A 15,905-nucleotide genomic window follows, 5' to 3' on the forward strand; every position below is an offset into this window, starting at 1 on the left:
ATACATATTCCTTCGACTATGAGATTATGCAACTCCCGGATATCGGAGGAATACCTTGTGTGCTATCAAACGTCACAACGTAACTGGGTGATCATAAAGATGCTCTACAGGTATCTCCGAAGGTGTTTGTTGAGTTGGCATAGATAGAGATTAGGATTTGTCACTCTGAGTATCGGAAAGGTATCTCTGGGCCCTCTCGGTAATACACATCATAAGAAGCCTTGCAAGCAAAATGACTAATGAGTTAGTTACGAGATGATGTATTAGAGAACTAGTAAAGAGACTTGCCGGTAACGAGATTGAACTAGGTATGAAGATACGGACGATCGAATCTCGGGCAAGTAACATACCGATGGACAAAGGGAATTACGTATGTTGTCATAACGGTTCAACCGATAAAGATCTTCGTAGAATATGTAGGAGCCAATATGGGCATCCAGGTTCCGCTATTGGTTATTGACCGGAGAGGTGTCTCGGTCATGTCTACATAGTTCTCGAACCCGTAGGGTCCGCATGCTTAACGTTCGTTGACGATATAATGTTATATGAGTTATATGATTTGGTGACCGGATGTTATTCGGAGTCCCGGATGAGATCACGGATATGACGAGGAGTCTCGAAATGGTCGAGAGGTAAAGATTGATATATAGGACGATGGTATTCGGACGCCGGAATAGTTTCGGAGTGCACCGGGTAGTCATCGGATCACCGGAAAGGGTTCCGAGAGGCCCCGGGAGGTCTATGGACCAAGGAGAAGCACACACCAGCCACAGAGGGGTTGGCGCACCCTCTCCCTGGCCGCCAGCCCTAGAAGAACGAAAGGGGGGCGCCACCTCCTCCTGCCCACATTGTGGGAGAAAGGAAGGGGGGGCACCACCTCCCCCTTCCTCCCCCTTGGCGCCAAAAGAAGGAAGGGGGGGCTAGGGCAAGCCCAAGTAGGATTCAGACCTACTTGGGGCGCCCCTTGGCCTCTCGCCTTTCCCTCCCACCTATATATATTAGTCGAAGGCACGTGCTTTGCACATGTACATTCTTAATAAAAATATTCACACAAAAAGCAAATTTTCAATACAAACTGAGCACCTTTTTACATGGATTGTTTTAGCTTTGCAACCTGTACCAAGTTATGATGTCCTGATAATTTTTCATTTTCTCAAATTGCCAAAATATGTCAAGAAATGTTGGTTAGTGCGTGCTCTCTCTGTAAAGAAATATAAGACTTTTTAGACTTATATTTCTTTACGGAGGAAGTACTACTTCACAAACCTGCATTCAATATTCATAAAATGGTAGTTCACGTCATGGAATCATATTTTGCTGAGAAAATGATCATCTCTATGCATTCTACATCACCCGGGCATAGATGGAATACAGCCAGAGGCTAGGCAAGATATTAAAGGGTCGTATATCCAGAAAGAATTGCCAAAAAAATGGATAAATACAAAAATACATAATGGAACCTGGGTATAGGTGTGCCCTAATTAAAAAATATTCAAAAAGGTAAACAATTCTAAAACTTGTTTTAACGAATATGGTCTAGTGTTATACTCATACGTATAAGTTCGTGAAGAAATGACTTTCATGATCATCTGTTAAAAAAACATTTCTATATATAAACTTACGATTTGATTTTCTCTTTTAAAAATATACTACTTACTATTTGTATTTTTTTTCCTTTTACAAACATACTATTCAACTTTGTAAGTTGCAATTTTATTTTCCCGCCTAGGTGAACACCATAGTCATTTCTTCATTGAACTTCATACGTGAGTAGAACACTCAATCATATTTGCAAAGAGAACATTTTCTGATTCTTTTTCTTGATATTTAAAAAATTAAAAATGCTATATAGGGTGCGTCTAGAACCTTGTCCCAAAAATCTTCACCGACATGTATCCATATATACACATTCTTTTGGGAATGTCCATATATATATACATGTATATGCATGGTAGTTGCTTTTTTTGTATTATCTAAAACTTGTGAAAAGCGTGTCAAATAGCCATCCACCTTTCTGCCTGGGCTGAACTACGAATTTTGGTTGACACTCGGCCATACGGGTCACACTAAGCCTGCCATTAGGCAGCTATAGCCACTGTAAAAAAAAGCAGAGCGTCAGCACACCACCACACCCTTCATCAGATCCCGTTCCTTTTTCTCGAAAGAATAAAAAAATCAGATCCACGTTCCTGGCTGCCCCCGTCGACGCAGCGCATGCATCCCGTTCCTCAACAGCCAGACGCCCTACGTCTCCACACCGAATGGGCTCAGCAATCAATTTTTTCCATGCATCCAGCCAGGACCAGGAGGCGACCGTGGGTTGTGGAGTCTTCCAGAAGGCGCGAGTGTTTGTAGGTTGGCGGGAGAAACATGAGTGACGAATCCATGCGCTCTTAGCCGTTCGATCCAATAGATCCGACGGCTACAATTCATGTTGGAAGAGGCGGGCAGAACAAGTGAAATGAAGGTAGATTCAAGTATTAAAAAAAACATGTACTATAATAGTATAGATATGTGGGAAAGGGGCATCTAGCACACCCCAGACAATTGCTTAGCTGTGTGCGGCGCCTCCCTCCACCGTTTACAACCCCGGTCATATTATCGTAGTGCTTAGGCGAAGCCCTGCGGAGATAACTTCACCGTCACCGCCACCACGCCGTCGTGCTGCCGGAACTCATCCACTACCTCGCCATCTTGCTGGATCAAGAAGGCGTGGACGTCACCGAGTTGAACGTGTGCTGAACGCGGAGGTGCCGTACGTTCGGCACTCGATCGGTTTGACCGTGAAGAAAGTTCGAGTACATCAACCGCGTTGTCAAACGCTTCCGCTTACGATCTACGAGGATACGTAGACACACTCTCCCCCTCGTTATTATGCATCTCCATGGATAGATTTTGCGTGCGCGTAGTTTTTTTCCATGCAACGTTTCCCAACACTTACACCGTGTATCGTAAGGTGAAAAGGACACAAGACATAGACATGCTCATAAAATTTACTCAAGTCTACAAGCTAAAGAATATCCTTGGTAACGACTCAACTCATAGAAGAGAGAAACACATCCAAGCAGGAGGTATTACCCCTAGATAGGGGCATGGAACCGGGTTCATTTTTTTAATACAATTTTAGTAAAAACGGTCGAGAAATCATCCATTTATGTAAATTATATCTGAATTTTAATGGTCTTTGCATGAATTTCGTCTGGTTAATTCAAATAGTTGATTAAATGTATGCGAGCAGTTTTGGATGGCCGGCTCCTGCATTAATGTCCGTGACTGATTCCTTCTGTCCGCGGAAGCATATTTATGGGTGAGCGTTGGAGATACCCTAAATCCATAATGACATATGGAGAAATATGAGGAAATTCTAATGGCATTTCCCGAATACGCGAGAATTGCAGTGGCGTCTATCTGATTAACCTTTTTTATTTGTCCTTGTGACAGAGACAGAAGAATGTGTGCTTGTAATTATCCACTTTCGAGGGTTCTCTTGGGAAATTCTTTGGTTTACTCCAAAATAGAAAAAGCTCGTGGGCATTCGGAATGAACCGGCCGTAATCTAAAAAAATAAAATACCCGGCCGCCGGCCGCCTCCCCGGAGAAGCCTCCGCAGCTAGGGTTTACCGTCCCCGCTTCCGCCGTCCCGCGCCTTCTCCCTCTTCCAAAGTCGCCGGAGCACATGGCCGGCACCGAAGGGTCGACGACGGAGGGGGCGGAGAAGGACCTGGAGTTCTCGCGCGGCGGCGAGGGGCCCAGCTTCGAGTTCGCGTTCAACTCGCAGAACTTCTCCGACAGGTTGCTGCGGATAGAGGTCGTCGCCGGCGAAGACTTCGCCGGACGATTCCTCCCTGACTCGGCGCGCCACTGCAAGGAGAAAGGTGCGTACAGAGCCACCCCCTCCCCCTCCCCCGGCCGCCGGTCGGCAATCGCATGATACTGTTGTAAATTAATTACTCCCTACTAACTTTGTACAAAATCAGCGTCAATTAATATGGATCGGAGAGAGTACATGATGTTTGGCGCAATTCGGATGCTGCATTGTGGGGGAATCTGCGGCTGGTGTAGTAATGGTTGGGCTAATTTTGTTTCGACAGGAGATTCATAAGTTTTGAGCCTGAGAGATATGGTGCAAAGCTTTATTCACAATCGAAGTAGTTAACATATTTTTCCATACGAAGTTAGCAAATATGAACCTTCATACGATTGGAGAGGATGCGTGGAGGGAGGCGCTCCTTGCAACTCTAGAAATCCGCTGTCTGAATAACCATGATACATGTTAAATGTTCAAAGCACTAATCTGCCATTTTCTTTCTTAGTTCACCTCTTCTTGTGTGTGTGTGTGTGTGTGTGTTGAAACATTAGGGTTATTGTAAGTATTAATAAACATCATGGCGGTGACGGCACCACAATTCTCTCAATTTGTAGCAAAATTGAAAGAAGGTTCCAGCAAAAAACTGATGCAGCAAAAAAAACCATGGTGGCCACCATCCTCGCCGGTTGAGCGAATCCCCCGGTAGGTCTCCAGCACCGCACCTCATCGACGCTGCAGGCCATGACCTCCCCCCTTGCCGCGCGCGGTGGTGGGTACGTCCCGAAGTAGCTCATTTGCGGGGGACATTGACGCGGGATAGACGGTGGGCAGGTTGGCCCGGGATCGCCGGCGGTCATCGCCCACGAGAAAGTTATTTGGGAGCCACAAGGAAAGAGGCGCGAGGTGATAAGGAAAGAGTAGCGCTGGAATGAATGGCCATGGGCACTTCTGTGACAGGATAAAGGAGAGTTAAGCGGTGGTGCGTTGGGCCCATCGCCAGTGTGGACATGACCGGCGGAGTTTCAGCCGGTCGACCAGTTCTAAACGTTTCCCTTCAATATTTTGCCATGTTGCTGAAGACTAATTAAATGAATCTGCACAATGTGCTCCAAGTGTTTTTTACAGCAGATGACTTGTCTAGTTGTTCTACTCTGTACCTCATACTTCCTTCTCATGTTTCTCCTTTATTTCTCTGATCCTAGTATTTTTTACCAGTTTTACGAGTAAAGACGATTCATATCAACTCAGCGATTCTTGCTGTGAGGAGTCCTTTCTTTCTCAAGGTAATTCTTATAGCCTTGTTGAATACATTTTTTTATAGTCAGTTAATGCTTTCTAATAAGTTTCGTGCTTCTTAGCTTTTCTCGAATGGCATGAAAGAATCTGATCAGACACATCCAACACTTAGGATTGCTGATTCAGGTAATGTGACGACTCAAATGTAAAAAATTCCTCTTATAATGTATTCTAATTTGCTATTGTGGGCCTTGTGGCCGTGTTACCATTTCTATATTATTTCTTAAACAAGAACATGATTAAATACATAACAAAGAAGGGATTTATATTTCTGAGTTACTCCCTTCAATGATGAAATAGCTAGTCTATTTTCCCTCTTTGATTTTACCTACCAAGTGGATATCTTGTCTTAAGTCTTATGTACGGACAGCTCTTCTCAATGCCGTCAGTCAATAGTCACACATAAATAACCATTTACACGTGAAAACACATTCATTTTGTTGTTGTTTAGTTCTTTGTTAAAGTGTTTCCTTAATCCTTGTGTCTTTTTGTTTCCATTCTACTTGGAACAGATGAAAATGCCCTTATGGAGCTTTTAAACTTTATATACAGTGGAAAACTCACCACAGCTGAGCCCTCTCTTCTGCTTGACATCTTGATGGCTGCGGACAAATTTGAAGTCGTTTCTTGCATGAGGCATTGCTGTCAGTTGCTCACAAGTTTGCCTTGGACCACAGAATCTGCACTGCTGTGCCTAGATCACCCATGCACCATGTCAATGGCAGCTGAAGTTCAACTTTTGATAAGTGCAGCCAAGGATTTCCTTGTCAATAAATACAAGGATTACAATAAGTGAGTGATCCCCATTGGATGGAACCACCTTTTATTTCCTTCTTAGGATAACTGTATATGTTATCATCAGAGATCATGTATGAAATTCACCCAAGGCTTGGTTTCTCTTATTTCAGTCTCCGGAAGGAAGTGACAAACATTTCTCTTGCTGGGATCAAAGCCATACTTTCAAGTACTGACATACATGTGGAATGTGAAGATTACTTATTCTTGCTCTTGCTCAATTGGGCCCGTGTTCGATACCCTGATTTGGAGGAAAGACGTGAGATCTTGAATTCTCATTTACTTCCACTCCTGCGCTTCAGCCATATGACCTATAAGACACTTCAGGAGATCTTAGCATGCACTGCTAACGACATAGACCATGAGCAAGTGACTAAGTGTATCAATGGGGTGCTTCTGTGCAAAGCTTATCCAGCACACAAACCAGGTGCTCTTGCAGCATGTGCACCCTCCTGTCAGCAATTTGCAGAGCGAGATTACAAGTACAGACATCTGAAAGTGGTTGCGTTTGATCAACCCTGCCCGCAGGTTATAGCTTACATGGATTTGAAGCATGAGGAATGCTCCCAACTCTTCCCGTCAGGAAAGATATTCTCACACCCGTTCCATGTCGCAGGTCAGGGCTTCATTCTTGGGGCAAGATGTTGCAAGGCCGATCAGGGGGAGTCTTACAGTTTTGGCCTCTTGTTATATATCGATTTGGAGCTGAAGGGCTCAACGTGTGTGACGGTGGATTATGAGTTTGCCGCAAGGACAAGGCCATCGCGGCAGTTTGTAAGCAAGTTAAATGGTAGACACACATTTAGTGACAAGTTTCCAGTTGGATCGAGGTATCTCTTTTGGGTTCCATGGCAGACCTTCATGGCTGACGATAGCATCTTCATCGACGGCGTGCTGCACCTGAGAGTTGATCTGACGGTGGTGGAGCAGACGGAACTGCAAACGTGATATCTTCTTACTCAGCAAAGTTAGGTGTTTGTTATGGCTTGCTTGTGATCCTCGCCTGATCCTGCGCGCCGGGATGATCTGGGAGGTCCCGCCAAAAAGAGGGCGAGAAGATCATGGCGCAGATTGTTTATGCATTGGCCACTGCCTTCCAGATGTGTTGCTTCTTGATGGCCCTGTTCTTGTCACACCCAGGATATTGCTTGTTGGTACCTTCCGTTGTCTGGTGCGTTTTGCTCCTCTGTCCCTGACACCGACAGTTGTAGGGTAGCAGTAGCTGGGAGCGTTTTCGTAGTCTGTTTCCTGTTTCTGTTGGTTTTGAAGGATGAGGTTTAACTAGCGCTTCCTATCAATAGAAATATGTATATATGCGCTCTAATTTTGGTTCTTTGCTTAGAGGTACTCTGTGCTTGTCTGTATTAACATGGAAATAAAGCTTTTCCATTGAGAAGAAATTCTGGCAATTCTTCTTTTCCTCTATCAGCATGGAGATACTTGAGGGGGGGGAGGGGGGGGGGGGGGGGCGCCCTGTGTTCATATCATATATCAAATATAAGTTACAAACAGGATTTGGCGATCCTTAACACATAAGTTGCCTAGTTTTGCAAGCCTAGCACAGTGATCTCCTGTTCCTGTATGCTGTACACTACTATAACAAGCCATTTTTTGGCTCAGAAGATTATCATCTCTGTAGGAAGAAGCTGCACAATTGTGAGCTTGAATGTTGGCTGTTGCAGCAAAAATAATAATTGCAAGCTGGCTTCTAATTTGCCAATGCCCAGGGTCTTGAAGAAGATTCCTTGACGCGGACACCACTGTGAGATTGTCCACTAGGAAAGTAATTTGGCTGCTAGCGATGCACGAAGCAATTTTGTGGCAACCTGTAGAGTTGTAGCTGCCGCCTGTAGTGGAGATTCGACACTTTTGCTAGCTGCAGAGACTAAGATACCTGTTCCTTCTTCATTCTCACCGGTTTGAATGTAAATTCCTATGCTATTTTCCTTTAGTTAGCCGATGTTGGAGTCGGTAGTCTACTTCTTCCGTGCAGCACCAGTATAGACCTCGGCTCCGAGTTGATTTCACCAGCATTGCATTGGTTCTGCATTTTACACTGTTCCGATTTGATCTGATTTGATTAGATTAATACTGCATTGGCTCTGCATTTTACGTTGATCCAATTTGATCTGATTTGATTAATATTGCATTGGCTCTGCATTTTACGCTGATCCTATTTGAACTGATTTGATTAGATTAATATTGCATTGGCTCTGCATTTTACGCTGATCCGTTTTGATCTAATTTGATTTGGTTAATATTGCACTGGCTCTGCATTTTATGCTGATCTGATTTGATTTTTTCCATCAACGCGGCATCCAATTCTATACGAAGGCACAGCGTAACACGTGCGGTCGTGCGCTAACCATATCAGACGTTTCTGGTCTCTCCACAACAATTGCTAGATCCTATGTACTACTATTATTCTGTTTCCACCCGAGATCGCCTACTATCAGGTCATATATGAATGAATTGCATAAAAAAGGAAGGCATGGATTATACTGAAGTTGGACTTTGAAAAAGGCATACGACACTGACACAAGGTACAATGGAGTTTCTTAACTAAAGTGCTTGTGCTTCATAGGAAACACTTTCCTCCCCAATGGATCGGTCCAGCAAGTGGTACATACTGGTAGGATTTGTGTTAATTTGAATGGAGAGCAAGGAACATATTTCAGAACATACATGGGTTTGCGCAGGGGCATCCGCTTTCACCTCTATTGTTCAATCTAATAGGAGATGTTGTGGGTGAAATGTTGACTGCAGCCAAGATGGAGGGTCATAGGTGGGTATGGTTCCTCACCTTGTGGAAGATAGACTAACACACCTCGAATATGCGGATAATACAGGAAAGAAAATGACTTAGAAGTTAGAACACATAGTCACTGTAAGGCTCCTGCTCTATTGCCTTGAGGCTATGTCAGAAAATTGAGGTTTTATAGGGCGCCCATGAGGGAGAAGGGCAGAGAGTTGCAAATCTTTTTAATTGTGAAGTTGGTGCTTTCCCTATGAAATAACTACATTGGTATCCGAATTTCAAATAAAAAGCTAGTGGCAATTGACTAGTGGATTACTGAGAAAGTGGAGAAGAGACTGTACCCTCTCTGTTATTGTGGCCAGATCGATTCATGCTTGAAAAACATGCCCAACCATATATATAATGGGGTTCGATCGACTGACTGGTGGTAATCACTACAAAATGGATATGTATCGTGTTGCTTTTTGCGTATAGAATTCAGACCGAGATGATATTTTCTGAAACATTTTGTAATGGTGAATCAATTGACATCTACATGCCTGATTTGTTTCACTATTTTTGTGATTCTAAAAATAATAATTTGGTCTTACCAGGTGCCATGATCCCAGGACCGGGAGGCAAAAATCCTCTCTTGGGCGTATGCCTCTTGTCTAAATAAAAAAGAAGGCGTAAGCAAAAAGAAACTAAACTAACAAACATATGCATTGTGAATCGACAAACAACCAATAGGGTCCGTCGAACAGAGGGTTTGGGTTGTTTTCTTGGTGGAACCAAGGAGAATGCAATACCTTCAACACCCTAGTCCCATGCAATCGATCTTGAAGGCGTTGATCAATCAACCGAGTCCCGCGCTAAAACTATAGTCTCGCTCGCATCGCCTACTCTCTTTGAACAGAAACAGATGAGTACTCGACATGCATGTGTTGCCAAGGGCTGAACAGAGTATTGGCCTGAGACTAATATTCCTTTTATGTGCCTAGTTGCTCTTTCTCATCTCCCGCTGCCATGGAAATAATTTAAGTTGTGACCGTGCCACAGTGACTCGAGATAATAGTAAAGAACAACTGAAAGAAAAAAAAAGGGTTCTATAAAAAAGGGAGAAATATAGGAGTATGCTCTCTTATCTGAGGTTAAATATCTTTTTTTTGCGAGGACGAGGTTAAATATTGTTATTACCTTTAGCCTACCAAAACGTTCTACATATATTCCCTAAAAAAACGTTCTACATATATTCCCTCAAAAAAAAACGTTCTACATATATTTTGGAACAGAGGGAGTAATAGTTTTTAAGAGTTCAGTTTTTCATCCAGATTTGAACTTAGTATGCAACACTCACAACCAATACTTCTTAGAGTTCAGTTTTTCATCCAGATTTGAACTTAGTACACGACAATCGCAACCAAAGTTCGGTGCTGGCTTCTCCAATTTTAAGATATGATCTTCTCAAATGGTGTGTACTCAATTCTGAGTTTTCATACACTCATCATACTTTTGCTAGGTAAACAGAAACGCAAGCCCCATTTAATATCAAGCCTGTAATTAGCGAACAGCTATGTTATATGCCTTCAGTGGTTCAAGTTCCGGTTGTACATCAGGTTCCATGAGATGACTACACCGCATTTGTAATCTTGGAATCTAAAAACCCAAATGGTGCTAGTAACTACTCGTAACTTGTATATTTTGAGAAGCAATGAAAAGACATCCCCAAATAGAATCAATTCCAACAAAACAAGCATGCCGCCTTTGTACTACAGGTCCGTGTGAAACATTGACCATTACCACACTGATCCATACCAAAATTCCCACACAAAAATAGCAGGCAGATATATATGTCTTCAAAATCCCCTGCGTACTAAAAAGGGTTCACGGCATTTCTTAGAGAAACAACACTACAAAACAGGCAAAAACAGGGAATCTTGGGGCCGATTTGTGCGGATTACAAAACGGCTATATATAGAGTAGAAATGACGCAACAAGAATCACACTACACGAGTGGTGCCTGCTATTAAAGTTTCATTCACCAGATGCCGTCCAAAGATCATCATTAGACTGTCATACAGAAAAACCATAGCAGTAAAGGTAGAAGGCCAATGATGCACACTGAACAACTTAATGGCTTCAGCAGCAAACTCATACTGAAAATTTTGGAGACCACTTCATCAATAGATGCCCAGACCAATTCTCTTCATAAGGGCATCTGAAGAGTCCTTGGAGTAGTGAACTGACTTGGCAACACCCTGCGCAGCTTGCGGAGAGACCTCACCACAATACTCAATGACAACTTATGTGCACGCCCAAGTTCAGCCACTCCAACATCAGTAATGTAATGACACACCCCAAGTGTGAGATTTCTCAAGCATGGGGTGTGCGCAATGAAGCGCATCCCAGCATCAGTTACCGCATGACACAATATAAGCTCGAGTGTCTCCAGATGTGGTGAGGATGAGAGGGCCTTCATCCCCTCGTCATCAAAGAAGTTGGCGTTGTTGAGCACGAGAACACGAATCGGGCAGGACTGAATGAGCACCAGAAAACCCTGCTGTGTGAATCCTATTTCTGATGGCCAGTCAGGGGAACATCCTGTAAAGCTGAGGTCTACCATCTGAAGCATACGACAATTGAGGGCAAGAGCGTAAAGGCTGTTATCAGTAAATGACGTCCTGGTTTCACAATAGCTGACATCACTAGAGTAGCGCTGCAGGTTGAGCCTAAGTAAGATGCTTTTAAGGTTGCTGCAGCTACGAGACAATGCAATAATGTCATTGTCATTTAGGGCATGAACATACTCAAGGCAAAGCTTCTCCAATGCTTTACACTTCCCTAGGAGAACACGAAGTCCTACTTCTGGCCAAGTTTTAATATGCGCCAACCTTAAATCCTTCAAACTCTCACAACAGAAATCATATAGATCCATGTTGTGAGCATCGTACGAGGAGTCATAGACCACATCACCTGGAAGACAATCATACCTTTCTCTTTTCCTTTCAAACTCAAACTTCTGGAGCTTCATCCATCCAGAACCAAACTTTAGGAAGTCATGATGATTGATTCCTTGGCAGTTCTTCACTACAAGCTCTTCCAACGATCCATCTCTACCAAGGTATTCCAGCCACTCCACACTGTCGATTTTCTCGCAATCAATAAGGTGGAGAGCAGATAGACTTGTGCAACCAACTGCAACCGAGAAAAGCCCAACTGACGTTACTTGTGGTGCGGAGTTGAGCCTGAGAGACACCAATGTCTTGCAATAAGCTAAACAAGCAAGCCCAGAGTCATCGATGCATGAGCAGAAGCTTAAGGTGAGGTCAATCAGCGAGGAAGAGTGAGATGAAAACACAGAAAGGCCTTTGTTGTCCAGCTGCTTTCCATGTCCAGGTATCCAACCAGAGTAATCGACTTCCACCTTCCGCAGATTTGGGAACCGGGCGCAAAACAATGTCAGTGCTTTTGTAGCGGTGCAAAGACCGGAACCAACACGGATAGCAGCCCTTTGACCCCCCTCTATCTTGTAGAGCTGCTTTGACACAAGGGAAAGAGAATTGAGATCACTTGTCCTGGTGATCCTCTTGAGAATCTCTGTCACCAGAGCGTCCGGTAGGTCCTCCATTGAACAAATTCAGCTGTAGCAATAAGGTAATATATATCAAGGTTCAGAAAACAACCGAAGAGCTGGACTCAAACTTATGATATATATCAGAATAAATAATGCATGTGAAGATAAATGGAGATACACCGGCGACACACACTCACATTACGAATAATATACTACTGATGAACTTTGAGCATTTTCTGTATCGGGCCAAAATTTCATACGCATGGAGATTTATTAATGTATGTAGCTTGCACCTTATCTGTGTCTAGATTTTCAGAAAGAAAAAACGACGCTACAGGAGGGCCACATCATCATCATTAAATTAAAGTAGCTACCACCATAATTAAGTAACAGAGCCTGAATAATGAACTAGCTAGGAGTAGATCAAAGAACCGAGCTAGAATTGACGCAAGCAATTCCACAAGAAGAATTACTAGTACTAATTGCTGAATCTGAACACGAAAAGCAGAGCATATATGCAAATTAGTAGTGTACGTACTTGTAGCTCTTGCTTGGGCAATTAATAAAGAAAGTAGGGAAAATCAATCGTTTTGCCGCAGCCGATGAGTCCACATGGAGCAGTCATTAGTAGATATATAACGCCAAACTAATATCTGTTCAACTAGAAATACTACTACGACTAGTATTTGCTGCAACACCAGGCAAAAAGTAAGCTTACTACCGGTTAATATTCCATAAGCTTACTTTAGTACCTAGGAGAATGGATCTAGAACATTAATAACTAAGTTTATGGATTATACTACCGGTTTAAAACATGAGATTGGTTTCCCCTACGAAAACACTAACGCCCACACGTGTGGGCGTTAGCCAACTCGCCCACACGCCTCCATCGCCGTCCAGCGCTTTTTGCACGAATCTTGGTATGAAAAGACTGAATTTGTGTGTCACGTAGGACAACTCGTGTGTGTGGCGTGTGAGAGAGTTCGCCCGCACGCCGTTTTCTCTCCGCGGTCAACGGTTCGCCAGTCGGGGCGTGCGATGAAACTGATGTCGCGCCCGCACGCCACGCACCACTTCTGTTCCCCATCTCCCACGACTGCCATTCTCCCACTCTCCCACACCCAAACTGTCATTTGCCATGTCTTTTGAGGGGTACATGGCAACTGCGCCCTATTTGTGATTGTAAACAAATGGCAACTCTCTTTCACCCGAACATGTTATTGTTACCACGTCTGTTTGTAGCGCTACATGGCAACTGTCTAGTGTTAGTAGGTGGCAACTCCTAAAGATACCACCATCGCCCACATGCACGTCTCCTCTCCCACACACCAAAAGCTATCAGTTGCCATGTGTTTTTGCAGGATACATGGCAACTGCCTCTAGCGTGCTTGTAAGCAGACGGCAACTCTCTCTTTACCCGAAACATGTTTTTTGCCATGTTTTTTAGTGCTACATGGCAACTGTCTAGTGTTAGTAGGTGGCAATTCGTAAAGTTTTTCAAATCATGGTAACTGTAGTAGACCAGACCATACATGGCAACAACTGTAGTTGCCCAAAAATGGCCTCTGGCACTTTGACAACTGCAGTTGAGCAACCATGGCAACTGTAGTTGTCCGACATGGCAACTGTAGTTCAGCAACATGGCAACTGTAGTTCAGCAGCATGGCAACATGGCAACTGAAGAGGGTCCGGACCATGCAATCGCGACGGGGCGCGTGGTTACTGACACGCGGGGCGTGTGACACACGGGGCGTGCGGCTCGCAGGCGAGGAGGGGCGACGGCCGAGACGAGTCGTGCGGGCCACGTGCTCGCTCGCCCGTACGTGCTCGTGCGGGGCGATCGCGCTGCACCGGAAATGCGGTCTGTGGCTGCGCGCGCTCGGACGCGGTTGTGCGGGCGGGGTCGTCTCCGTGCCACACAGGGCGTGCGGCACAACCACCCGATACACCACACGTGTGGCAGTTATCGACGTCCTTCCCCTATCAATCAAGAAAGCGAATCAGAAAAGAAAAGAAAACGTGTACATGTGGAATCGAGGAACCAACGCAAGGAATAGGGAGGGAGGGGTCTCTCGGGAGAGGAGAAGCGGAGAACGGCGGTACCTTCCTTGACCACGACCGGCCTCGGAGGAGATAGAAACGACAATGGCCCCGGCCGCTCGAGCCCGGAGATGGCGGAGGAGAGTGCCGCTGCTAGCTTCTTTGGTTCGGTTTGGAGGAGAGTGAACACCCTAGCCTTTTTTTGAAGGTAACTAGGGATTTTATTAAAAGTTCACGACATCCAGAATACAAGCAATCTCTGGCAAAACCCCTAGCCACACATGGGGGCCCACCGCGAGAGACACAGCTGCAGTGGGCCTCAAAATTATTGTCTCTACTCTCGAAACGGAAATCAACAAAAGAAAGATTATTGCTACTAGTTTGAATCTCTCTAAGAATAGGAGCATAAGATGGAGAACCTGCAGATTTGATGTTAGAAATCACTTCTGCACAATCTGAAGCGATGGCGAGCTCCTGCAGATTCAAATCCCGGGCTAGAGCTAGTGCTTCGCTGCATGCTTGTGCCTCCAGACTTGCCGGGTCGGTGAGGCCGTCAAAAACCATCGGTGAAGCACCTAAAAATTTGCCAAATTTGTCACGGCATACAACTCCCGCTGCTCCTTTGTCTCCTAACGTTGACAGGCCCCCATCACAGTTAAATTTTGCAGCCTCGCCCGGGGGCGGTAACCACACTTTTGCTCTCGGCCGATTCACTCATGCTTCATTTGCCCTGGGTCTGTGCGAGTTAGCTATGTCTAGCAACTCCAAAAATCTCTTTATGAAGCTCATAGTGGAAAGCGGGCTCTGAAATTCATTCTCATGGATAGCCTTTCTCCTGGCCCACAAAATTGCCCACATGGTCTAAAATTCGAGCTAGGTCTTGTTGCTTTGTTGTCTCAAAAAGCCAAAACAGCCAAAGCCTGGCATCTTCGTTTTGGTTTGATATCACATGCTCGACCAGCTCATCGTCCTCCAAAGCCCAAACACATCTTGCCATGCGGAAACTTAGAGGGTGTTTGTTTTCAGGGACTTATTGGTTTAGGGACTTAAAAAAGTCCCTATAAGTCCCATTTAAACCAAACAGGAGGGACTTATAGGGACTTAAAGTGGGCATTTGGGACTTATAAAATAAGACTCTCAAGGAGAGTCTTATAGGGACTTATAGTTGTAATATGGTCTTTTAGCCCATGTTAAGTCTCAGAAACCAAACAGTAGGGACTTGGGACTTATAAGTTGGGACTAAAAAAAGTCCTAGGACTTATGAACCAAACAGGGCCTTAGTAGCGAATGGCGCCAAGTGTCCTCCTCTGCTCCACAAATAGAGCAAGATGGAGAATCTGCCATATGCCTTTCATGTCTAACCAAGCCGGTTGGGATTGAAGTATGCGCCAAACGCCACACAAAAACTCGGATTTTTGAGGGAACCTTCACCTTCCACAGCTGGGTCCATGAGTTTTTGTCAGCAATAATGTTAGAATGGCCCGGCCGGTGTTCTAGCCAATCTTCTCTTTGTGTTTTGATAGCACAAATCATCCTGTAAGCTGACCTTACCGAAAAGATACCTCGCTTATCGTAATGCCAAGCCCAGAAGTCCTCCTGTTAGGGCTTGCTTATTCCATGATCGGGTGACAGGATTGATAAGGTCCGAAACCACC

At 44.5% G+C, this 15,905-nt stretch overlaps 1 protein-coding gene and 1 pseudogene across 1 annotated transcript; one reads left to right on the plus strand and one right to left on the minus strand.

Moving 5' to 3' along the window:
• The first annotated feature begins 3,551 nt into the window (after positions 1 to 3,551).
• Positions 3,552 to 7,299, plus strand: LOC109761784 (BTB/POZ domain-containing protein POB1). Its single transcript, XM_020320602.4, has 5 exons — positions 3,552 to 3,875; positions 5,024 to 5,091; positions 5,167 to 5,230; positions 5,617 to 5,896; positions 6,013 to 7,299. Exons 1-5 carry the CDS (start codon positions 3,677 to 3,679, stop codon positions 6,845 to 6,847), a joined length of 1,446 nt encoding a protein of 481 aa, XP_020176191.2. The 5' UTR covers positions 3,552 to 3,676; the 3' UTR covers positions 6,848 to 7,299.
• A 3,517-nt stretch (positions 7,300 to 10,816) lies between these two features.
• Positions 10,817 to 12,278, minus strand: LOC109761785 (F-box/LRR-repeat protein 14-like; annotated as a pseudogene).
• Positions 12,279 to 15,905: the final 3,627 nt, after the last annotated feature.

Source organism: Aegilops tauschii, chromosome 5, assembly GCF_002575655.3.
Source record: "Aegilops tauschii subsp. strangulata cultivar AL8/78 chromosome 5, Aet v6.0, whole genome shotgun sequence".
Taxonomy (NCBI): Eukaryota; Viridiplantae; Streptophyta; class Magnoliopsida; order Poales; family Poaceae; genus Aegilops; species Aegilops tauschii.